Below are 26681 nucleotides of genomic sequence, written 5' to 3' on the forward strand. Positions count from 1 at the left end.
TGGCGTGTCGGAACGTGGACGGTCAGGTGTTGTGTGGAGGTATCTTAAATTTTAACGTAAGATTTGAAAAAAAGTTTATTCTTAATTTTGAGTGAATGAATGAATGAATGAATAATTAATTATTTCAGACTCGAGTACCATGTCATCCGTAACATATGAAGAGCCGAAACGTGAGTTAACCTTCCATTGTGATTGATGTTAATAGTTTTTTTTTTCCCATTACAGGAGCCCGTTTTACAAAAGAAATAACGACTATGACCAAAAACTTCAGATTGTTGTAATATTTTGCAAAATCAATTATTTTTCTTTGAAATTGTTTGTGTAAAAATATCATACCACATTTCTTTTAAAAAGTTTAAAACAATTTTCAATATAATGTTTATAACAAAGTTATACGAAGAATTAAAGTTGGTCTTAAGTCGAAAGTCCTTTTGTAAAACGGGCCCCAGATGTTCAAAACAAAAGTCAGAAATGTGAAAAGATAATTCAAACAATTCAAGTCATTTATAACGAAAGATTTTTTCTACACAGTTTACATTTCTGATTTTTAATTTTTGTTTATTTTAATTTTTCCAGTTTGTTTATTATTCAGTTCAATTTTTTATTTTGTGTTTCTTTACAATCTTCGAAGTAAAAAAAAAGTTTTTCAGAATTTCCTTGTATATACATTTCTAATAATTTTTTTATCTGATTTTTTTTTCTTACAAAAGTTATTTTATTGGACTTCAGATTCTACTGAATCATCGACAATAAAAATTAAAAGATCAACTACAGAATTGTTGGACACATCTTTTTTTACGACCCTTTTAAGGATTACGACTTACAAACATACGACTGACAAGACTACATTTACTATCGACACAAGCACGGTCCATAATATAACTCCAATCACACATGATTCTACAAACACTCTTCAGACTTCAACAACATTTTCACCTAACACTGACAATTCTGCTGACACTACTAAAATACATCACACTTATGCTTCGTCTATCAACAATGTGTCTGTAAACATGAATCGACGAACGACGCCAATTGGAACTTCAGGCGACGACGACTCGGATACCACCGACGCATTGGGTATATTGCATGATGATACAAATTTATGGAATATATTGAATATTCTTTTCTTACATTTCGTGTAAGCATGTATTTAATTGAAAGGAAATTCATACAATAGATGACTAATATGATTTTAGTAACAATAATGACACATCAAAAATCGTAAAAAATTATATCGAAAAAGATGTTTAAAAAATAAGAGAAAAAAAAAACAATTATTTTTAATGTAATATCATCTTGTGATTCATTTTCTTAATCAAATAATATTTTATGTATGTTATCAATTTTATGAATGAAAGAAAAAAAATTTAATAAATATTTATAGTTTTATCCTTTTTATTGATATACCGACTAAATAATTTAAAAAATTTAGTTTGTAATTTAAACCTATTTTTCTTATATTTCCAGTTACTGATGCTTACGACATCGCAGTTTCGGCCTTGTCACTGGTTGTTTTCGTCGCGGTGTCCTTGTGCCTGCGATATCTCTTGCGGAGATGTCACAGGTACAGGGCCCGCAGGAGGGAGTCCCCCCCGGAGTCCGGCCCGATGCCGATGACGGTGAGGAAGCGGCTGGCACCTTCACCGCCACGCACCCCCGCTCCGCCGCGCCCGGAGCCTCCACGTCAGCCAATTTTCCTTACACCCCCACCCTCATTTGAATCGAGTACATGCGGATGTAGTAGGATGGAATCCACCATGACTGTAACAGCTCAGGCAACACCAACTCCCCCACCGTCTCCTCCACACACCAGGAGTATGGGACCTGTGAAATAATTCTTGTAGAGCGTTGTATCTGAATTAAAGTCATCTCCGATCCCATTTTGTGTATTATTTTTATTATTATTATTTTTTTTTTATTAATGAGATTATAGATAAGATTTATTGATACCAATTTAGGGTTCATCAGGGTATACAAGTAATGATAAAAACATACAAGAAGAAAATCAAAATTGGTAGTAGCAACTAACAGAAGATCAAAGATGATGATACAGATTATATATGAAACGATTTATTGTTTAAAATTTCCTTGAATTCAACATCAAAAAAAAAAAAAAAAAAAAAAAAAAAAAAAGATACACAAAAAGTAACATTTCTGCTGGTTATTTTTCGTTAAAGATGAATGCAAACTGAAATTTGCAATTCATATACAGGTTCAAAGAGAGAGTGCAGAAATCAAGAAGTGATAAAAATCATTATAATTTTTTTTATATTAAAGGTGTTGTAAGAATTGAGTGAATTAATGTGAAAGTGAGATTAGAAATTTTCAAGTGATGTACTCTGTACATAAAATTGATACTAAGGTGATATTGGGCAGATATTTATTTAAAAAAAAAGAGGTCTCTTTGTAAAATAATTCAAAACATTAAATTTGAGGTGAACATGGTTTGAATTTAAGGTGAATGAATGGTTAATGAACAATGAAAAGGTGATCATTAAAAATTAATGAATTGCAAAATGAAGAATCATGAAATCGATACAATTATTTTATTTATAATGGATATTCTTGTCACTTTTGAAGATGTTTTTCCTGCATCGTCAGAGACAACCAATGAAAAAAAAATAGACTCGTATTAAAATGTTAGATGTTAATATTAAATTCAGTATCATAGTTCCATGATGTGATCTTAACACTGAAGACTATTTTGCTTGGAATGTTTTTATTAGCCTTAAAAAAATGTATCAGTGTGGGTTTTGTCATTTAATGTTTGACAAATATGATAGAATGTCAGTTCATGAGAGATTACATGAAAAGGAAAATGTCAGGTATGTAATTAAATTACTTTTTTTTGAATTACATAGAAACTGAATCATAAAATAAGCTGAGAAATTACACACACACACACAAAAAAAAAAAAAAAAAAAAAAAAAAAAAACAGAAAAAAACCACAGGAGAAGAGAGATAACTGCTTTATTGTAACGCTCGATTTGAAACTCGAGAAACATACGTAGAAATAAACAAAAACTCGAATGCTAAACTAAGTGTACTTAAAGAGTATCACAAAAATAAATGATAAAGTATTTTACAGCACAATTAATGACAGTTTTTAAAAGACACCCCCTAAAAAAAATGAATATACAACGTTTTCGAATTTAAAACGAACCCCCCCCCCCCCAAAAAAAAACGGGTAAGGTAAAGAGAGGTAACTCTTTTCTGGTGAAAGTGCCTAAGAATTTCCTATTTATTTCGCTTGACTTCTGTATATATATGTGTGTGTGTGTGTGTGTGTGTATTAATTTAATGTTAAACATTTTTGAATTTCAATGAATGGTATATTATTTTCATCTCCACACGGAAATGAAATGAAAAAAAGGTCGTGTACTAAACTAAATATTTTTATCGAGTAAAAAAAATAAATGATGAAGCATTTTACAATTTGACAAATGACGGGCTTTAACCCCCCCCCCCCCCCCCCCTCCAATGATTTTGAGAATTAACCAAAAAAAAAAAAAAAAAAAAAAAAAAAAAAAAAAACAACCCGAACCTGAAACAAGTTGAGAGTTAACTTTGGTCTGATGAAGTCAGTAAGAGTTTCCTTATTATTTCTCATTTCTCTGGACTTTAATATTACTTATTCAATTCATAATCTTCATTTATTTATTTTATTGAGTGTCTTGTATTTATTAATACTGTAGATCTACCGTTCGAGAACAAGCCCTTTTTCATCAAATAGAAGATATGGACTGGGAGAAGGTATCGACACCGATGCATCAGAATGGTACTCATCATTCACGTAGAGCTGTCAGTACATCTCCGACCGATTTCAACGACATTACAGATTCTTCGTTTCACGGAGATACTAGCCTTGTGGCAGACGATATTAATTCGATTTCTTTTGATTTCTCTGACATTGCCGATGCTAGCTTTCGAGAAGTCGATAATTTACTAACAGATGATGATTTACGAGCTATGCATGATCTCATTAGAAATCAAGTCGGGGCAGGACAAGATGACTTTCACATAAAATTAATCAATGAAAGGTCATTGAAAAATATGAATGTCGTCGATGTTAATTATCAGCTGACATTTCACGACAAGTTCTTCACAGAAAAGAAAAAAATGAAAGAGGTGAAAGATGTTCTCATGAATTCATTCCATGAAATTATTGATGATGTTAAGAAAAACCTTCGTCCTGGTGACATTATGAGGGCAGCCATCCATAATGAGAATCTGGACTTTCCTATTTATGTTCCATGTCGTCCCATGGAAGATATGGACGCTGAGGCCATGATGGAAAGTCTGACTACTGTATTAAACAGTAATCAGGATCTCCCTTTTGATTCGACATGTCATGTTGACGTTGGTGCCATCAAGTACCCGCGTGGCGGAAAAGGCTCAAAAATGACTTCTATCAATGAGTCGATCAACACGAAGATGTCTATTGTTCGAATTAAAAATTCCGATAATTTATGTTTGATAAGAGCGACTCTGGTATCTGTTTGCAACCTGTGTAAAACAGATAACGAAGAATTTCAGAGAATCTCGGCTTTGTATCCAGCTCTCTCCAAAGCTTACATATTCTTACAGTTTCAGAAATGTTCCATGTGGTTCTGGGAACATGTACGCGACAATAAGGATAAAAAGCAAGACAGTCTAACAAACAAAGTATGTCAAGCATTACATATAAACAGTGATCAACCGTTGACGTATGAAATCATCCCGAGACTAGAGGAATTTTTCAATGTCAATATTTACGTTGTTAGCTCTGATCTGGGGAACAAGTTCTCTTACGTCGGTTCAAACCATGACGAAGAAAGAAAAAAGATATTTTTGTATCATGTGATTGAGGATTACGAACATTTCCATGCTATTGTAAAAATAAATGGATTTTTTGCATCGTCATATTTCTGTTCGACTTGTTTGAAACCTTACGAACACAGACACAAACACAGTTGTATTAAACATTGTGACGTCTGTTTGTCAGATAATTGTACGAAACAGCAATCCAGAACTTGTGTAGATTGTCATAGAATCTGTAGGTCGAAAGAGTGTTATGACAGACACAAATCTCGCTCCGACACTGGTACAGTACCTTGTGATCTTATTTACAAATGTCCAACCTGTAACAAAATTATTGAACGATGGGAGATGAAACCAGAAGACCACAAATTTGGGTATTTCAAGTGTAAGGTCTGTAGACTGTATGTAGAACCCGATCATCTATGTTACGCACGGAGTCATGTTGATTCTACACCTGAACATCGACGATACATTTTTGCTGACATAGAAGCATCACAGAGAGATGAAATAGTTCAGTGCGAATGGGGTTATTTCCCTCGTCGTGAGGACAACTGTGAGAAGTGTCGACAGATGGGAAAAAAATGTCTCGATTGTCTAAAATGTAGGAATTGTTTGAAAGCTCACTGTGGTAAGTCGAGACATTCCGTTGTCTTGGCCGTTTGTCAGACAGCATGTCACAAATGCGAAAGCGAAGATGTCACTCCGAAGAGTACTTGTGAGGTTTGCGGAGATCGATGCAAGCAGTGTTCTAAAAGAGACAAAAAGACAAAACGCTTTGTCAATTCTCCCTGTGACGGGAAGTGTGGTTTTCGTGAACGTGTGTTCAAAAACTTGTACGATCTCGGATCCTGGATATTTCACGAGAAACACAGAGGGTGTACAGTTTTGTTCCACAACCTGTCTTATGATGGTCAATTTCTGTTACAGTACCTGCTATCACAGACCATGCGTCCGTCGTTCGTCATCTATAGGGGCAGTAAAGTTCAAATGTTCAATGTCAGTACATTACAGATCAGAGTAATTGATTCGTTCAATTTTTTACCCATGGCCCTGTCAAAGCTACCTAAAGCATTTCAACTAGAATCGTTAGTCAAGGGTTACTTTCCGCATTTCTTCACGTCCAGGAAAAATTTAAATTACGTGGGACCTTACCCACCACCCGCCATGTACGCACCCGAATGTATGTCGGTAGAGGCACGAAAGAAATTTTATGAGTGGTATGAAGAAAAAGTCGTCAAGGGAGAGGTTTTCGATTTCGACTGCGAGATTACCAAGTACTGTCGGAGTGACGTCGACATTCTACGACGAGCCTGTCTGAAGTTTAAAAATCTTCTCATCGAGGTCACCGGAAGAGACGGAGGATGTGTGGTGGATGCCTTTGACTCGTGTACCATAGCTTCTCTCTGTATGAATATATACAACAAAAAAATTTCTCGAGGAAAATTGGAAATACCTAATCAAACAGTGCAAACAAGAAATTTGGTTGGATGCAAAAAAACTGAACGGGAAAATGACTGTCTGCTACGAAGGCCGATGGTTACCATGGAGTGAATTTAAAAAACTTAATGTTGAAATCCTCGAGGAAAAATTTGTCAATACTCCTCTAGCCCACCCTCCGCCGAAAGGATATCAAAACAGAATCCCATTTAGTAAAAAATCAATTGTATGGCTTGAACTTCTTATGCATCGTGCGCGCGCCGAAGGGAAGACTTTAGACATTCGTCATGCACTGAACGGACGCGGAGAGTATAAAGTTCCGGGTACGCGATATCGATTAGATGGATACCTACCAGCGACTTCTGAATATCCCGTTGGTATTGCATACGAATTCAACGGATGTCTTTTTCACGGATGTCCCGTTTGTTATAAAAATGACAGCGACATTCTCCTACCCAATTCAGATCAAACAGCTTCGGAATTGTTAGCAATGACGCGTGAGAAAGAAAACGAATTGAAAGCTTTAGGGATGAAAGTCGTCAGTATTTGGGAACACGAATTCGATAAAATGATAAGAGAGGAAAATGACGTCAGAGAATTTATCAATGGACTCGATATTGTAGACCGTCTCGACCCCCGCGACAGTCTAATGGGGGGGGGGGGCGAACAAACGGTTGTGTTCTGTACAAACGAGCTCTAAGGGGTACTAAAATCAAGTATGTTGATTTCACTTCACTTTATCCATTTGTAAATAAGACAGCACGGTATCCGATAGGACATCCCGAGATCATTACTCGCGATTTTAATGAAATTTCGTCTTATTTCGGCATTGCCAAGGTTAGAGTATTACCCCCCCCCCCCCCCCCGTGGGCTGTTTCACCCGGTACTGGGTTACCGCACCCAAGGTAAACTGACATTTCCTCTGTGTAGAACATGCGTAGAGCGTCAACAAAAAGAAACCTGTACGTGTTCAGATACAGAGAGAGCAATAACAGGTACTTACTGTACACCGGAACTTCTCAAGGCAATCGAAAAGGGATATAAAATTCTCAAGATTTACGAGATATACCACTGGGACGAAACGTCAAAGTATGATCTAGTCGCAAAGACAGGTGGCCTCTTTACCAATTACATCAACATGTTTTTAAAGATAAAACAAGAAGCCAGCGGACGACCCGATTGGGTCAAGACGAATGAGGATCTCAATCGTTATATATTTCTGTACGAACAGAAAGAAGGAATTCGTCTAGACCCAAAAAACATTGAATATAACCAAGGTCTAAGAAGTCTGGCAAAACTCCTCTTAAATAGCTTTTGGGGTAAATTCGGACAGCGAATGAACCTCGCTAAGACCCAGATTCTTCATGACAGCCAAGCTCACATTCTTTTTGAGCAAATGGTCAACCCAACCGTCGAAATACAAGATTTCAATATAGTAGACGAGAATCATCTCATGCTGTCCACCAAACGAATATCAGAGGAAATGTGTAACCCGGGTCACACTAACGTCTTTTTAGCTTCGTTTACCACCTGCTGGGCACGTCTAAAATTATATGACTTATTGGACTTGTTACAGACCCGAGTCTTGTACTGGGACACGGACTCTGTCATCTACACACAAAAAGATGGTGAAGTGGAACCTCCCATTGGTGACTATCTAGGCGAACTCACAAACGAGTTGAGTGAGGGTGACTGGATAACAGAGTTTGTTTGTAATGGGCCCAAAAATTACGCATATAAAACATTTTTAGGACAAGAAGTGTGTAAGGTTAAGGGATTTTCTTTGAATTATACTAACTCAACGATCCTGAATTTGAACTCTATGAAAAACGCCATGTTTAATCGCGACGATCCGATGTCCGGTCAATACCAGACTATAAATCCAAGTAAGATCTGTCGTGAAAAAATCCACAGTGAGCTATATTCCCAAGAGGAAATTAAACATTATTCCGTCGTATACACAAAGCGTGTTGTGCAACCAAACTTAACTACCCTCCCATATGGGTATTAAAAGACAACAACTATCATTTTTAGATATTGATTTTATTCATCACAGGATGAAAAGCCAGGTTTCCCAAATTTGGAAACCCGATGGAAACATATGGGAATCGTGACATCAGTAGTTTCCATATAGTTTCCATTTTATGGAAACCACATAGTGGTTTCCACGTAGATTCCCGATATGGAAACAATCAACCTGTGGTTTCCCGTAAGTTTCCCAATATGGGAAACCGTGGAAACATGCAGTAGTGGTTTCCACGTAGATTCCCGATATGGAAACAATCAACCTGTGGTTTTCCGTAAGTTTCCCAATATGGGAAACCGCGGAAACATGCAGTAGTGGTTTCCACGTAGATTCTTATTATGGAAGCAATCAACCTGTAGTTTCCTGCATGTTTCCCAGATATGGAAAACACGTATGCTGTGGTTTACACCTATTTTTCCGATAATAGACATTTTGGAAACGTGTATCAAAAGAATAATAAAAAAAAAAAAAGCTGTTTTGTAATTCTGTGTCATAAAATTGAACATTCTGTGACAAATTAAATATTTTTTTTAACATTTTAGTCTCGGTAAAACTCATAAAGACACGTGAATTGGAATTAGTAGTAAGAGAAGATTTAATACAACTTTTAATTTTAGAAAAATCAGTGTAAACTATTCAGATAAAATTCAATCATTGCGCTAACCTTGTAATCGCGGGCACCTGTTCTCACGTGCCATAGGTGGAGACACGTGTCGCGAAGACACCTGCGACTGTGTATTTTTTGTATATTATTCTATGTGATTTGAGAGGGTTTTCTACCTAAGGGGAACAATGGGCTGTGGTCAAGCATGTACATACACATAGTCTCCACAAATTCAGTTTAAATTTAGATGATAATTGCTGGCCATTGATTTGATGTAAAAAAAAAAATTAAATTATTAATAACACCACAGAATATTGATAAGATAAACTAAATTAATTTTAAGATGTTCAATGAGAGAAGAAAAAAAAAGAACTGTATTTTAATTTTTCATTACTGATTAAAAAAAAATTTCCTAACCGTTTAAAAATTATATATACTCTTCTATCGGTCTAGAATAAATCTATATTCTCGTTATGTGTTAAATCGTAATTCCTTTTCAAATAAATTTGTAAGTGTATAGATAAATGAAATAAAATTTCTTAATCGGTAATTAACGAATCGTCCTTGTTTGACATCAATGTAAACTTCAAATATTGAATACATAGAAAGAATTATTAATTATAAATTTTGTTGCCTGCTTAATTGTTTATGAGAAAGGATGCAGATGGATTTATTATACAACATAAGAACTAAATTACTAATGTTTTGTGTGAAATTCGTATATAGTCCTCTACAAAGACATGTATAAGCTACTACAGCAGAATAATATTCATATACAAAATTAATGAGTGTTAACTAAATAACTTATTTTTTTTAAATTTATATCTGTACACAGACCCTGATGTAGTAAATGTCTTCATTTTTTGCAGGAAATTACAATAATGCTGGTCTTAAATGCATACATGCACGTATATTTAATTTAGCCATTTTGTACACAGAGACCAATGCTGGCTCTAAATAAAGAAAAGTCTATGATATTTATATAACATGATTTTCTTTTCCTTAAGAACAACGTCTTCTGAAGAACTGCATGCTAAGGCAATTCATTGAAGAAAAAAAAAAACCCAATAATTTATTAATTTGTTTTACACGTAGATGCTTAGCGAAAATTTAATATTTTTAAATCGTGTATTGTGTTAAACAGAAGGTTACCCCTTTCAAATTTAAGCCCCCTCCCCTCCTTCAAAAAATGGAGAGAAAATAGTTTCTTTCGATATTTAGGTATAATATACTGATGTGGTGATTGTCAATACTACTACATGTACAAACATTTCTTTATATATGCCGTCCATTTCTTGATTTTTATACTCCTACATGTACCATTACATATTTAAAAAAAAACTGCACTTAAAACTGTCTACTCAAACCACAGGCCTGTATAATTTCAGTTTTGGGCACAAACTTTACCAGAAAGTTCTTAACTAGCAAACCTTACCAGAAATTACCAGAAAAAAGATATATGAAAGATACAGGGCGGTTCTGACTGAACGGCTAAAGCCACTTACATATATACACCGGGCATTATTTTCCAACAAATCAGATGATCAAATATTGACAAATTGTTACCAGTCACGACTAAAACTCTGAACGCAATGGACATGATTGTAGGTTACCTACAAAAATTTTGGGCTTATTTTAATTATGTGTTTCAGGTCAGTAGCAACAGTTTCAGAAGTGGGACCTTGTGTTTACTCTCCTTTTTTATAAATCAATTTTCAAATTTAATGTGAAAAATTCTGATACATTATAACGGTGAGAATTATCTAAACTAAAGGCAAAGATGTTTGAAGTAAAATATAGCAAATAGAAAAAAGTCCAGCAATTTCGTCCACTGATTATTATTGATATCAGGCTAAAATCGAAACCAAAAAAGGAGGGGGTTCAATAAAGTATCTAAAGCCGAACAAGAGAAAAAAAATCATCAAATCTTTATTATTCTTGAACCGTCCTTGCTGTTAATTAAATTATTTTGTCTTGATTTTCACAAGTGTATACTAGTCTAACATACCATGATTCCTTCTACTAACTAGCAATTTTTGACACCGAACTTTTTCATCATCACTAAAAATAAAATACTGTTCTGTATACATGTCATGTAGTTCATTTGCATGCCAAATGCAGATCGAAATTTACGGCAGACTTCAAAGGACAACATTCTTGTCACAAAATAATAAACAGCTGATAAAGAGTCATTATACGTTTATTTTGAGGGGCGCAACAGGAATTAAGCTTTGTTTTCTATACTGCAAAAAATATGTTTAGGGACGTATGGCATGTCCACTATGCCCCCCCCCCCCCCCTTATTTTCTACGGTCCTCAACTAATGTTCATTTTCTGACGCTTCAAATTTTAAAACATGTATACATGTATAAAGGTTTAACATCTTTCGTTGTGACATTATACATTAATCAGAATAATGAATAATTTAATGAAAAAGTAGTGGGGGGGGGGATAACCGGACATTTTCTGTTTGGATGGGCACTACCTACCAAGCCCCCCCCCCCCCAAGTCAATTAATTTGAGGGGTCACACCAGAAACATAAAATGTCTCTGATCACCCTCAGAAAAACGCTTTGTTTTCTATAGTATACTAATTATCAGCAAATTTATTGAGGAGCACCCCCTTTCTATGAACAGTGAAGAACTTCACTATGGATATGAACTCATAATCACCGTTACAGGGAAATTATATTATATATAAAAACTTTTATTACCCTCTAACATAATTAACGTAAACAGGTTCCGTTTCCCATAATGCGTCGCTCTGCAGAGGCTTTAATTTCATTGGTCAATTTTCACGAGGCGCCATTTTTGGAGTTGAGCAAGACGGAGAAGAACTCGGGTGTAAGGTGCAAATGTGAAAAGTTAACGATGTTTCGCCACCCAGTATCTTTAAAACTATGAAAAATGCAATGATCAACATCCAAGGTTTAGTGTAAGTATATTTTCATATACTTTTTACGGTAAATAATACTAATATTGGGCAGAACAAATCTTTCCCATCGAAGACCACATTCGTTTTGACGCCATTTTGAAAAGTTTGATATCAAAGTTTTAAATATTTTAGTTTATACATTGCAAAAACGGAAAGAGAAACTTAAATACACAATATTTAGTGTTTTACGTTCAATCATAGATATATAGATAGTAGACTTTGTATAGTTAGGCCCTATGGCACCACATTTGTCTTTTTCCATGCTGTATAGATTAAAATATATTTATTCATTACGAATGAAATGGATTGAACAGCAGGCATAATGCCTATAATCGTTTTCTCCATAGGTGAAGGTACATATAACAATTATCGATACATTTAACATTGAAAAACGGTATGTAAAATAGATCATTAATTGGTACATATATCTATAAAAGGTAATGCTGTATGTTGTATGTTAACGTTTCGCCTTTGTAGATTTTTTTTTTAATGAAAATGAATGCTTACTATAATAGTTCTCTCTCTCTATAAATAAATGAAAAGTGTATGATTTTTTTTTTCGTTGTTAAATCGGATAATAATGTTTTTACCGAATATGGTTTCTTTGTTAATACAAACAAACATATATCCGGTTTGAATACATGTGTTCTCGGAATGCAACTTCACTTGTTGTACTTTTGGACTTCTGGAACTTTTTATGATGTAACGACAAGGTAAAAATGAATTATTTCTCCTACTAAATTACGATTAAGTCACCAATATTTAAACAAAAAGTGTCCGCAATCTCAACTTATCATTATTCACGAAGGACATCATCATCGATGGAAATTTAAACAGTTAAAAGAGAGAGTTCTGACTATTGTTAGCCGCCTTTATTTGGCAGATAAAGTTAGAAATTATGAAGAATCATTAGAACAATTTAAATAGATTGTCTGTAACTAGAGTACATATACATCTTACAAAGTCATAGCACAACCCTTATTCATATGCATAATGATGATATGTATAGGGAAAATGTATTGGTTTTAAAGTACTGTCTATAATAATATAACAACTGTGTAACGAACAAGTGATATATTGTAAATTGAAACAGTTTACTGTTCAAAAGACAAAATTTTTCATGTGTGACCTGCTGAGAGATTTACTGAAAATGTTAAAAATAATAAGCCTACAAGATGTACAAATATTGATCATTTTTGATAGTATTTCAAGTAATGCAAATGAATCATCTGAGTAACAATCATCAGTTATTGATGGTGGTCGCAACATCATAGAAGTCTAATGGTAAAAATAAGTGAATACTCATTTGTTTGAAATTTTTGTTTATATGTTGTATCATAACGATAAATTTTTGTTTGTTTATTTTATTCCTCTCTGGTAGTTGTTGAAGTTTTGGCTATTATTAAAAATACTTTTGTTTGATCAGATGTACTCAGGGTTGTCCTTAAGACCCGGGGGTCGAGGAATTTCCCCACCTATAATGATGTAATCCACCGGTTATTTCGATATTCCTCCTCAACTCCCCAGTAAGGGAGGAACCCCAGTTCCCCTCTACTTTTTAAATGTCCCCTTCTATTTCAATTCCTAGGGACAACCCTGTATACTTCGACCCAAATTTTGTAAAATGATAAGGTAGGTAGGTAGATTTTTTTTTTTTTTTGGCAGTATCTAACAAATTGATTTTTTGTCATACAAAAACACAGAATTAGAAATTTATTGATGTATCATTACACAATGGACAGCTAGACAGATTTAATATTTATTGCTCTCAATAAAACAAGTGTCTTGGAGAAATTTTAAACCTCAACTTTATAATGAAGCAAACTTTATTTCCCTGAAACCAAAAAAAAAAAAAAGAAAAGAAAAATATGAAGTAAAATTAAAATACTTAAAAAAAATGATTGGGTAGGGGTGATTTTGATGGATCTTTTGGAGTACATCAAACAAATCATTCATAGCTCAGCTGAGCTAATGGCTCGAAAGAGCTTTTCTGATCAAAATTTGTCTGTCGCTGTCATTGTCGTAAACTTTTCACATTTGAACCTTCTTCTCAAGAACCACTGCCAATTTCAATCATACTTGCTACAAAGTATCCTTGGGTAAAGGGGATTCAACTTTATTTAAATGAAGGGCCATATCTTCTTCTAAGGGGAGATAATTACAAATAAATGAAAAATTAATGGCATTTAAAAATCTTCTTTTCTGGAACCACTGGGCCAGGAAAAATTAAACTTATTTGGAAGCATCCTCAGGAAGTGTAGATTCAAATTTGTTTAAATCATGACCCCGGGTGTAGGGTGGAGCCACAATGGATGATCAAGTTTTACATAGTAGGGTTCGACACTAATGTTAGTCCGTTAGTCTCAGACTAATACATTTTCATTCGGACTAATAAAATATGTGGCTAATTAGTCCGAACGGACCAATAAAAATTTCTGAAAAACAATATGAATAAATTACCGATGTCCGATTCTCGACAACTTTTCTGGAAAATCCCGCGTGTATTTTTAGATTTCTAGCTTTTGGCGGGTAGTTACGCAAAGCCAGGTCAATACAGCGCTTAATTTTTCCGACTGATCGATATGAAGTATAAAGTTTTAGCGATCATGATTTAGTATGACACTTTTAAGAAAGATGTTGGATGTTTTGGATGTAATGTAAAGACAAAAAAAAAAAAGAGAGAGAGAGAGAGAGAGATCGGGAAAACGATCGAACTTGCTGATTGCGAGATTTCAATGAATTTGTGGAATAATATATTTCACGTAAATACTTTGTTTATTTCAAAAAATAATATGTATATTAATTGTCACGTTAAATTAATGTTAAAAACATTGATGTTTCTTTTTTTATGACGGACTAATAAAATCGCGTGCGGACTAGTAAAAGTAATGAAGCACTAGTCCGGCTGGACTAAAGCCTTAAAAGGTTAGTGTCGAACCCTGCATAGGAATACATAGGATAAAATCTTTGAAAATCTTCTTCACTAGAACCACTGTATCAGGAAAGATGAAACTTATGTTAAAACATCCTCAGCTAGTGTAAGTTCAAGTTTGTTCAAATCATGACCCCCGGGGTAGGACGGGGCTACAATGAACGATCAAAGTACATAGGAAAAATCTTAGAAATTCTTCTATTCAAGAACAGCAAAGCCATGATTCGTCATATTTATATGGAAGCATCTTCAGGTAGTGTAGATGCAAGTTTGTTCAAATCATGACCCTAGGGGTTGGGTGGGGCCACAATGGGCGATCAACGTTTTACTAACAATACTGTTACATAGGAATGATCTTTAAAATTCTTCTCAAGACCAATATCGTCAAAATTGGTCATAATAATATAAAAGCATCCTGAAGTAATGTAGATTCTATTTATTCAAATCATGACACTCCCCCCTCCCTCCCCAGGAGAATAAAGGGACCATAACAGGGGATCATAGTTATACAGTAAAACTTGTTTAGTACAAACACAGATATTGCGAATTCACGGATATAGCAAAGTTTTCTTGGATCCCCAGCTAAATAAATTTTACTAATTCCTTATATGGATATAACAAATTAAGGATATAGCAAAGTAATTTCACAGGTCTCAGTGACTTCGTTATACCTGAGTTTTACTGTACATGTAAAAAGGAAGAAAAAGGATATATCAATAAAAAATTTTCTTCTTAAGGACAGCAATGCTAATATGTGTCATATTAATTCAAAAGCATCCTTAGAAAGTGTAGAATTCATCCCCCCCCCCCTCCCCTCTCTGAACCACTTTTATATTTAAACTTTTAAATACTGAACTGATTTATGCTTTTTTCTACCTAAAGTGCTCAGGTGAGCAATGTGGCCCCTAGGACTCTTGTTTATTGTTGGTCTTATAAGTGAAATCAGAATGCAATACAGTGTAGTAACTGTACATAATATATTCTTTCAGAGAGAAGAAAACTGACATTAAAGGAGAACCAGTAACTAAAGATGTATGATGAATCAAGATGTGATCATGTGGTAAGTGGTAATTAATTGAATTATTCAATCATAAATAGGCATGTATGACAATTGCATTAAAAGAAAAGAACTTGATTCCAATTTTAATTGGAATGTTGAACTACCAGCTGCAAACTACAACTGGTTAGGCATAATAAAAAAAATATGTTTGTTTATGGTTACCCAACTGACCCTATATCTAATAGCCAACCCAAATTTTTTTTCGTTGTAAAAATCCATAAGTCACTCATTTGTCGGTTTAACTTCTACATGCATCTTAATCGGTCAAGCGTTTGAATCGAAAGTACTAGAAATAGTTAGTGCAACATGGAATTAAAGAAGAAATACAAGACAGTTTTTTCATTGTGTGGTAGCTGTAAGGCAGTTGGCAAGAAAGATATTGTCTATTGCCTATATGGCAAGCCCAAACAAAAAATAAATCAGCACCACACAATGGTAAAACTGTTTTGTATTTCAACCAATTCATGTGAATTTGTGTATAAAAAAATTCAATAAAATAAAAAATTTCTACCATCCGACCCTATTTCATTTCAGCATGTAACAGTAAGCAAACATATTTTTTTGTTTGTCCTTATGAAATTGTATGGCTTGGAGTCTTTTTCACTTCTCTAGAAAATTTTCTGTCTGGATGATATCTAGCTTAATATACACCATGCGGTGAGGATTTTAGTTCACCCTAGCTAAAAACTCAAGTAAACTTTTCTGATCATCTTTTGTTTTGTCTTTTGTCCATCAAACTGTCTATTCATCAGTGAGCTTTTCACATTTTCATCTTCTTCTCAAGAACCACTAATTTTAACGAAGGTTGACACAAAGTAAGAATATTTTAAATTGTACAGAGGAAGATTCGAGATATCAGGAGTAAAATATTTAAAGAATACTTCCAAATTACTTCGACATATCTATGGTTTTCGAGATGCCAAAGTTCAACTGTATGGCTATGCTAAAGTAGTAAATATTATAAATTACTAAAACTTTCTAACATTGAAACATGTTAAATGAAACAAGACAATAATGAAAAATAAAAATTTACTGATTTCTGGCTGGTCAGTATTTTGATGACTGTAATTTCTAAAATATTCAATGAAACACTTTGAAGCTTTAACTGTAGGTATATGTTAACTTAATATACTATAAGGTAATATTTATAAATGAGAAGTTTTGAACAAACATTACAACATGCATGTATGTGAATTGGGGGTAAAAATTTGTTACCGGTAATGGCTATTGCCTTAATTTTCAGTGACATAAAACAAGATTTAGAATGTAGGTAAATAATACTAGTATGTGTCTGTACATATGATATAGCATATACTGTGGTAGAACTTGTACTGAATGTTGGTTAGCTAAATCTTGAATGGCTGATATGTTGGTCGTTTTTTATGAAATTTAAATTATTTGTATGTAAACTGAGTGTACATGCAATATAAAATTATTCAGAAGGTATTAAACATGATTAAAGTATGTGTATGCAATGCAACATATGATGAATTCATATTGACTTGTATGGATATAGCTTATCATGTATGTGCATTGTTTTTTTAGGGTCCTGTTCTGCAGATGCCATGAGATGATCTTGTCTGTCCATCTGATATCACTTGTCCTGAGTATATTTTCTCTCCTCTTAGCCCAATCTCACTCAAATTTAACTCATAGAGTGCCTGTGGATGGAGGGTAAAAAGTGACCTTGGACCAGTTATCAAGGTCAAAGGTCAGTATCAAAACACACTATATGCCACAGCATAATTTTTCTCCCTTGGTATGATCTGGCTTGTGTGCCATGAGATGAAGGGTTTTTAGTGATCTTTAACAAAATTTCTAGATCAAATGTCAATAAGAAAAAAAAAGATTCATAATATCCTTATCCAGAGCACATTTCTCTCCAATTCACTCAACTAAAAGCAGTGTATGAGATATTCATACATGTATGAGATGGTTATATTCTGCTTTAATATTAATCTGGCTTAAAACCTTACTATGTAATGTTCATTATTCGGAGTTCATGGTCATTAAATTTAAAGACTGAAACTGATTATAATCACTGATATTGGTACATTAAAGGACATTGAGTGATCTTGTAAGATTTCTAAATAATATTCAAGCATACAATTCTTACATCAAATAATAATTTATATGAAAATATATTGCAGATCCCAGATGATGTGAAGAAAATACAAAGGAAGCTGATGTTGAAAGAAGTATAGAGTATTTAATGAAGTTTATGAATGGACTTAGATGTGAAAGACTACTTCATTGTTTACCAAGATATATGATTTGATTTATTTTGTTATCATTTTCATATAATGTTTTTGCACATCAAATGAATTATTAAACACATGATTTGATAATGCTTTTTCCTTTTTATACATTTTCTTGATAGATTTTGAAAAGAAAACACAGTTTACCAAGGAAATTAATAATATATATTTTGATTTAAACCTGCTGTTCTCTTTTCACATTCTAGATGAGAAAGATTTACCATGGTAAATACAGGGATCCTTGAGCTTCCAGTTGCTAGTCAATCATTTTTTGAAATTGAAATGCTCAACCTACCCTGTAGTTTCCATGGTATGGAAACTATTACACCACAATTACACATTGCTTCCCGTCTCAGAAAAATAAGGGAATCTTGAAGTTTCCCTGTCATTTCCTTTTATGAGACACCAGATATTTCCACCAAGTTTCCATCACACGGAAACCGCTACGCTCCGATTCCATGTAGTTTCCTGAGTCATGGAAACTTGAGGAATCACGAGGTTTCCTCTAGTTTCCGTTCATGGGAAATCTGAGGATTCCATCGAGTTTCCATTCCATGGAAACCACTACGCTCCGATTCCACATAGTTTTCTAATTATGGAAACCAGTGGAATCTTCAAGTTTCCCATTACGGGAAACCACATGGAGGCATGGGAAACTTCAGGTTTCCTGAGGTTTCCGTGGTTCGGGATACCTAATGGAATCGGAGCGTAGTAGTTTCCGTGGTACGGAAACTTGATGGAATAACCTGGCATCCGCTGCGGAAACCACTAGGAAACATGATGTAAACATGAGGTTTCCATGTGGTTTCCATATAGTTTCCCAAGACGGGAAACTGCTTTTTTCACCCAGTGCATCATTTAAATTCTATGCATATAAATATATATATCATCATAATACATGTATTTTTTTTTAATAACATCTTGAATAAATATATGATGTTACAGTTGTAGTCTGAATTTCTTCTCTTTTTTATTTCACTTATCAAAGAGCATCAAGTTTGTTACCAAAAAAAATATTCAGGATTGAAATTAATCTATTTTTTCCGTTTGGTTAAAATGTCAACCATGCGGCTTTCTTCTTATTGGATGTACGCATGCCCGGTGGTGATGATGCCTTCCGCTTTCTACTTCCCACGTAAATTAAACCAGATCCAGTTTGTTGAGTCTCGTTATTTTCTTCCTTTTCTTTCGGTATTACGGAGAGCGTCTCTTCGGTATTAACACCTTGATCACGAGTCATTTTTTTCTCTTCTTCATTCTGTTTCTCCTTCATCCGTTCGTAAGTCGTCTTTTTCACGAGGAGATACTCCTCCGCCATCCTCTTTAAAGTATGGCTTGAGAATCAAAGGTATCACTTGATCGTTTTTCTGTAGTAACCGTTTGATATGGTTGTTGTTCAATCCACGATCACAGAGAGACTGTATGATATTCTTGTGAATGAACAGTTTTGTTCGATAATAACCGGAAATGACAATCTGTCCCATGTAGAGATTAAGAGTTATTTCCCTGAAGGCATTCATTTGCTCTTCGGTGGCCAACTCGATGATCTTTTTCCTTTGCGTTTTTTCGGCAGTAAATACAAATTGAAGAAAAGCCTTTTGACGTCTGATTCTTTGTGACATGATGACGTAAATGACAGAGACTCCCAATCGCCTCAAGTATTTATTTCGGTCGATAAACTACAGTTTCCCCTTCCTCTGGTAAGATATTGGTTCGAACTCGTCTCTCCTCTGGACAGTGATTGGTCAAATCTATCAAAATATAACCGTAAGGACGGCCCACGGCTTTTGCATAAGCGTCCATCCAAAACTTTGAACGACCCGTAAATACTTGACTTCCAAAGGTAATAATCTGTCGATTATCCCTCACGTTTTTAAATAAAATAACATGTTGACAATTTAGTAAAATACTCTTTGCATAAACCCCAGGAGGGTACAGGTTCTGAGACAGTAAAAATACCGTCAATTTGGAATGTGACACCATTGTCTGAAAGAGATGAAGGGCATCTGAACTCTTGGTCACTAAATGAATCATGTCGTCTAGAATGATGGCCGTGTGAGGACACTCCTCAGACCACTCTTTGAGTTCCTCTCTGCTAGGTAGGCCTTTATACGTGTCGAAGTCGGGTAAGGAAGATTTCATGTCTTCCACGATTTCTTGATCTTCCATGTAACAATACATTATTTTTTTAGGTGGAATATCAAACATTTTCAGAACCATTTTTCAATATTTTCCATACCAAATGTGTCTTTCCAGACATGGTTCCACCTATGACTGCAAATGAGGTCGGAGTCTTAAACTTCATTCTTAACCAATCGACGTCAGGTGATGAAATGATGATTTTTGAATCAAACAGATTGAATTTATGAGGAATCATCACGCATGACAGAATTTGATTTTTATTTTTAAACGTAATTTTATTCATAAGACACATACATATCTATCATCTACATTTTACAACATCAATAATCACAACACATATATTTTCAATTTTTTTTTTTAAATATGAAAAAAAATTCTTACATATGAATCCTCCCCCGAGGAGGGGGCGCGCGCGCGGGAACCATGTCCTCCGGAGACCTTGGTCCCCGGAGACGTAGGTTTCCGGTATCCAAGTCTCCGGAGACTAAGGTCCCCGGAGACTAAGATCCCCGGAGACACAGGTCTCCGGTTCCTCATCTCCGGAAACGTCGGTGTCCAGAATCAAAGATTTCTTTCATTACTACATTATTCATTTCATATTTTTGACAAGAATTTTTTTCCCTTCATTTTCGCAAAAACATAATCACGTACAAAATCATCAGGAGAATATTCATTTAACATTTGAAGACTATTTAACATGGAAAACCCTTGCACACGACGATAAAGATAAAATAAAACATGAAAACCACAGGTAGAGGACCAATCCGACTGAACCTGAACGTTATTGTATAGACAAACAAAGGTATTTTTATCAATAAATTCCCTCAGACGAATGTCATAATCTCCAGGTAATTTTCCAAAACTGTCATAAAATTCACATTCAGTTTCGTTTTTAAACCAAAATGCAATCCAGTGAGAACCTTTTTCTTCCATGGGGTCGGTGTTGCAGATGAAACCGGAGGGAAACTGTAAGACTTTCATCGATAAGGTGTTTGAAGCATAGATTCCACGAAATTTTGTTTTTAATTCCGGCAGAGAATTCATGATGTAGAGCATCTGTCGAGTGTCCATTATTAGACAATTAAATGGTTTCTTCGTTCAAAGTTTTTTTTTTTTTTTACAGCTGTCTAATCTCTCTGGTATGATCGATCAAGAGGAGTCCGGGACATTCACAGTAGGCAATGGCACTAATAGTCACTGTAGTGGGCTTTGAAAAGCGTGCATAAACTCCGACGTTCCCTTGATGCACTAGGTTTATATACCCGTCTCCGAGGTCGGTGGGGACGAGATCAAAGGCGTATATGGCATAACCCTCTGCAAATCTCTCTCGATCGATGATAAGACTTTCGTCTTTTAACCATCTTTCAGAGGATTGATAGAGGTTACAAAGAGGAGTAACAAAATTTCTATTGACAAGTCTAACTTCATAGGACGAACGGGCGTAGGTTCTCCGTTGACATACAGAACAATTTCAGATAAATCAAAGTGTTCAAAGTTGAAGGGGTTGTCCTCGTAGCTGCCGTTGACGGCCGACTGTTTGACGAAGGTCACAAACACTCTAGAGGGTCTTTTTCCGTTCCAGACGTCGTCCTTGCCGGTGACTTGAGTATGGCATTGGCATGATTCACTTGAATGGCACTGTCTACTTTCACTTTACATGCTTTAAATATGGCATCTAATATTGTGACTTTGTAGGCCGGAGAAGCTTCTTTACTTATCAACACGAATTCATTCTTTGATCTGAATAACCTGAGTTGAACGTCCACTCCATTGATGAGATACTTATGCAGATAGAAACAATCCACGTAAAGGGGACCTTCCAGGTCGAAAGTTCTAGACATTTGTGTATGTACGTATCTCTTTCTGAGTGACATGTTAGCCCCTGCTGCAGCATCCGGGTCCCCCAAACCTTCTCCGTCGGGCCAGAATAACTGAGTCTGCATCTGAGATTTCGATGTTTCTATTCCAGTAGACAGCAGTACTTTAAGGTAAGCTTTCCATGGGTAATTGTTGGCATTGTGAGAGACGCATTTTCCATTCATGTAGACATCGATTTGAGAGAACAGAGCTTGAAGAGGTAAATTGACGATACCCGTCTTTTCCGAAGCGGCCAGAGCCGTACCATCCGCCTAAGTGATTTTGGCTTTGAGGTAAAGTCGACTCTTTCTGAGATCTAGGTATTCTCCACCATTTCCAGGAACGGAAAATTCCAGGGGCGCGAATTCCGAATCAAAAGACGAGATGGGACGTGTTTCCTGGAAATAAATTTTGTGAACCGCCACTTGATTGGGAGGATCAGAAAAGAGAGCCAGTTCGGAAGGTTCAGCCATTGTCGTATTCAGTTCACTTAAGTAAGCCATGATTCCTAAAAGATCGGTGTCCCCTTTTGTTTTGCTTTTTTCTTGTTAGAAGCCTTGGACTTCTTTTTCAATGTTTTCTTTTTGGAACTCTTTAGTTTCTTTTTTAACTTCTTGATCCTTTCTCGACCTTGCTTCTTTTTTTTCTTAAAGCGTCCTTTTCGTTTTGAGGTTGCTGAGCGTCTGGCAGATTTCTGTTTCTTTTTCCTATTTATACCCGTCTTGACTGGCATGTGAGGTTCGTCGTTACGCATGGTTTCTTTCAATTCAGACAGGGCCCTCTCTTGTTCGGCCGCTACTGGCGACACCTCTTGAACTTCTTGTTTTGGTGACAAAGAGGTAGGTCGGACGGGGATCATGTACGCCCTTCTTCTGTTTAGTATGCCACCACCCCTCTGCGTTTTTCGTCGAATTAAGGGGATGAAGTTTTCACCTTTATCGGTGTGCTGAAATTGCTCCCACACAGCCGGATTAGAAATATAAGTCGGTCCAGACATTATTTTCACATTCGTCGAAACACGAGCGTCAACGTTGATTCTCCAACTAAAAATGAAGCGTCTCGATCGTTTTTATCCTTTATATAGACATGGAGATCTGTAAGATCATTGATGCGCAAAGGCACTCGATAAGGTGGAAGAAAAATAATATTTTTTGTATCCTCTACATAAATGCGTCTTAGAAGTGGTAATTGGCGCTCACCGACTATCGTATCGTCACATTGCCAATATCGTCGTTGCAAAATTCCGTCATCTCTACTGACCACTCCCCCGTCAGAGGTAAAGATCTGGGAAGACGAACTCTAAAATTCGAGGGTTTATTATCGGGTTGGATGGACTTACTGTCCGAAGATTTGAGAACCATCCTCAGCGACAACTCTCTCGTTAATGAAAGAACTTTGTTATTCAAGTGTCTTTCACGTCAGTCTCTGGAATCCAACTGTCAAATTTCTTTGGCCATCCCAGCCATCGGATTAACACTTCCGATTTTCCGCGAATTTTTCGCTTTTTAAGAATCTTTTCGATTCTCCAAGTGGTCTGTTCGTTCTTTGACACTTTCTGTAGTTCACTCGCATAAAAACTACCTTTAATGGGCTCGTCCATCATATCCTTTATCTTGTAAATGGGAATACCTTGTGAGACGAAACGTTGATCGACGACAAAGATTTCTTCGGTGTAAGTCTGATCGTAATCGCGTTGAAACTGACGTCTCAGATGAGTAATACGTACTTGATCACCCACCTTAAAAGTAAAGGGGGTACGCTTTCGTTTACAAGACTTCTTGATCTTTGTTCTCTTATGTTGCGTGTTTTGTCTGGCCAGGTAAGCGTCCAGTCTCACTTCGGCTTCATTTTCTTTATTGACAGAGGCAGGAGTTCTTCCGTTCAAGGAACGATTCGGTGTATTATTTATAGACGTGACCACGTCTTGTAGAACGTTCATATACTCATGTCTTTGTTTGAAAGTAAAATATCTGTACAACCTCTTTTTTAAAGTCTGTATGTACCGCTCGGCAAAATTAGCCTTGGTCTCGTTCAATGCATAAAATATCTTGATGCTTTTCTCTTTTAAATACTGTTTCAGGTACCTGTTATAGAATTCCGTACCCTTGTCGGTGCGTAGGGCTTTGGGACGACGTGAACCTGCCAATATGTCTTTAAAAGCGTCAATGACTGTTTTGGCTTTCTTATCTTTCAATGTTCTCACCCATAAAAATCGAGAAAATACGTCCACTATTACCAACAGATATTTGATTCCGTCGTTGTGCTTTGATAGATTTTGTACGTCGGCCAAGTCAGCTTCCCATTGGTAGTCTATACCTTGTACTATCACTCGTCTTCTTTTAAATCCTCTTCGTTTTACTCTTTTTTGCAATGAATAAGCGTCTTGGTTTTGTAGAAATTTCTTGATTCGATGTAAACCAATTTTAAATTTTCCCTCTCTTTTAACTATTTCATACAACTTGGAAGGACTGGCAAAAGATCCTGGGTGACGTGGATCGTACCATATTCCTTTTAAGTATTCTTCCATCGTTTTAGTCATTACCAGTGTCAAATCGATTCTGATCAATTATTATCGTGTTCATTCTTTTTATACTCGAAATGTCTCGCTTTGTTTGTTTTTTTTCACCCCCTTTTGTAATATACGAACATAATAAATCTCTCAAACAATGAAAAACAACTGTATTTAAGATTCGTCGACTTTATTTGTATTTCAACTTTGTCATGTTACATGTAATAAAGAAAAAAAAAATAGACAGACAAATCATATTTATAAGAGTCACAACAGAATGAAACTGAAGGCGATAAAGTCTCACTGCAGTTCTTTTTCATCTCCCACCATCTTGGCATAGATACAATTTTTTGACCACCGAAGATGTTCCTTGTAAGCATCGTGTAAAGGTTCCCAGTTCTTCAGAATTATTCCACAGTAAAAACAGATGACTTTATCTCCGATTCGAGTATAAATGAAACCTGCTCGTGCCAAGTCCCCTTTGCTCGGTCCTTTTAAAAACTTTGGCCAGTCAAAGAAAGTTGTAAGTCGATCCGTAAAATGAACATATTCTGGGTGATTACATTCCCCACCTTCTGTCGGTGATAAAAAAGTAGGTGTTATGTCTTTAACGGATCGAGTTGAACATTTGGATTTGAACCGTTCGGTCTTTTCCCCTTTCAGTGGTTTTTTTTTTTTCATGGAATTCGAAACATTCCAACTGAAATTAGCATTAGAATCTATTTCCCAAGATGGTGGTGTACATTCAAAGAAATCCGTATCGTTCACCTTCCAGATATTATACAGATCAGAATCCGTTCCTAGAAGATTCGATCGGTCGTCTAGAGATGACATCTTGCTACAATGAGAGTCAGGAGTAATATGAAAAAAAAAACAAATAGTATCTTATTTAATAATCATGAAAAAAAGAAACTTTCATTCTTAATTATGATAGTGATAATCAAAATAAAAGAAATAAAATATATTCATCGTTTTTTTTTTTAGTTAGGTAAGAAGTGATTCATGACTCCTCTCACAAGGAGTCTGTAATGTACAGACCGACATTGGAATGGCGTCCGCTTCTATCTCTTCTAAAGAAATGGTAGGCTCTCGTACCTCTCGACGCTTGAGATACCTCTTATTGAGATATTGTAGAGTTAACGATATAAATATAAAGATAGAAAACATCAGTGTAGACATAGGATTGATTTCCCAAGATGATGGTGGTAAACAAGTGAATGATTTCGTAACATTGACACTCCATGTGATGTTGGGACTGGCGTCTGTTTCCTGGAAACTGAGACTATTGTTTAAAGATGACATCTTCTCGCACTGAACTCCCAGAATAAAATGACGAACTAATCTATTTTGTCTCGGTGAGGTTTAAATGGTAAAAAAAAAAAATAAGAGAATTGTTTATTTTATTTCATGTCTCAAAAATATCTTTTCTTTCTTCTTGTTTTTTTTTTTACAATGCTGATGATAACCAATCAAAATCAAGTTGATGGGGCTTGTGGTAGTTGGGGTGATTTCAATCATCGTCTGTTAGAATCAGACGTTCAATTGTGTGCGTGGTTTTGAAGGTCACGTGAGTATATCGTCTTTAAATTGTAATTAGTAGTGGGTACAAGCATCACTCTCTTTAAGATATAACAGTGTTAAAAAAAACATCATGGGAGACTTTCCAGACCCAACAGATCGTTATGAAATGAATACTTTTCGATTTCTACAACGAGGTGCCTGTGTAAAAAAACTTATCGATGACTATATCCTTCATCATTCCGATGAAACATCCTGTCGTTTTTGTCAAAAACAATATAATTTACGAAGCCATTTGGTTCACGAGAAAGATTGCGTTGTGCGTCTGAACTTGGAAAGTGAACTGGACGACAAGAAAATGACTAGATTTTGGATTATGGCCCAAGACATTTTTTTTCGACCAAGAAATGAGAAAAGGTAAAGCTTTGAGCATACAGGAAGTTCTTAAACTTGCTAGGACCGAAAGTATCTCGATAGAGACGTGGAAACAGGCTGACAGTGAATACTTTCATGATATATTACAGAATAAATTTCGATGTGGATGAGACTCCTTATTACGAGGAACCCGATACTACAGAAGGATTTAAGAATCCATACATT

At 35.5% G+C, this 26681-nt stretch overlaps 2 protein-coding genes across 2 annotated transcripts; both read right to left on the bottom strand.

The window, feature by feature from the left end:
• Positions 1 to 23456: 23456 nt before the first annotated feature.
• Positions 23457 to 24581, bottom strand: LOC133176237 (uncharacterized). The gene has a single exon (XM_061311391.1). The coding sequence runs from the start codon at positions 24579 to 24581 to the stop codon at positions 23457 to 23459; it is 1125 nt and encodes a 374-aa protein (XP_061167375.1).
• Positions 24582 to 24863: 282 nt separating this feature from the next.
• LOC133176238 (death-associated inhibitor of apoptosis 1-like) lies at positions 24864 to 25397 on the bottom strand. Its single transcript, XM_061311392.1, has one exon. It carries the CDS (start codon positions 25395 to 25397, stop codon positions 24864 to 24866), a length of 534 nt encoding a protein of 177 aa, XP_061167376.1.
• Between the last annotated feature and the right edge of the window lie 1284 nt (positions 25398 to 26681).

This window comes from Saccostrea echinata, unplaced genomic scaffold (assembly GCF_033153115.1).
Source record: "Saccostrea echinata isolate AGI-Se365-2 ecotype Australia unplaced genomic scaffold, CSIRO_AGI_Sech_v1 ptg000072l, whole genome shotgun sequence".
Taxonomy (NCBI): Eukaryota; Metazoa; Mollusca; class Bivalvia; order Ostreida; family Ostreidae; genus Saccostrea; species Saccostrea echinata.

Bases quoted from the DNA above. Each gene is read 5' to 3' on its own strand.
- LOC133176238 (XM_061311392.1), bottom strand. From the start codon at position 25,397: ATGTCATCTCTAGACGACCGATCGAATCTTCTAGGAACGGATTCTGAT.
- LOC133176237 (XM_061311391.1), bottom strand. From the start codon at position 24,581: ATGGAAGAATACTTAAAAGGAATATGGTACGATCCACGTCACCCAGGA.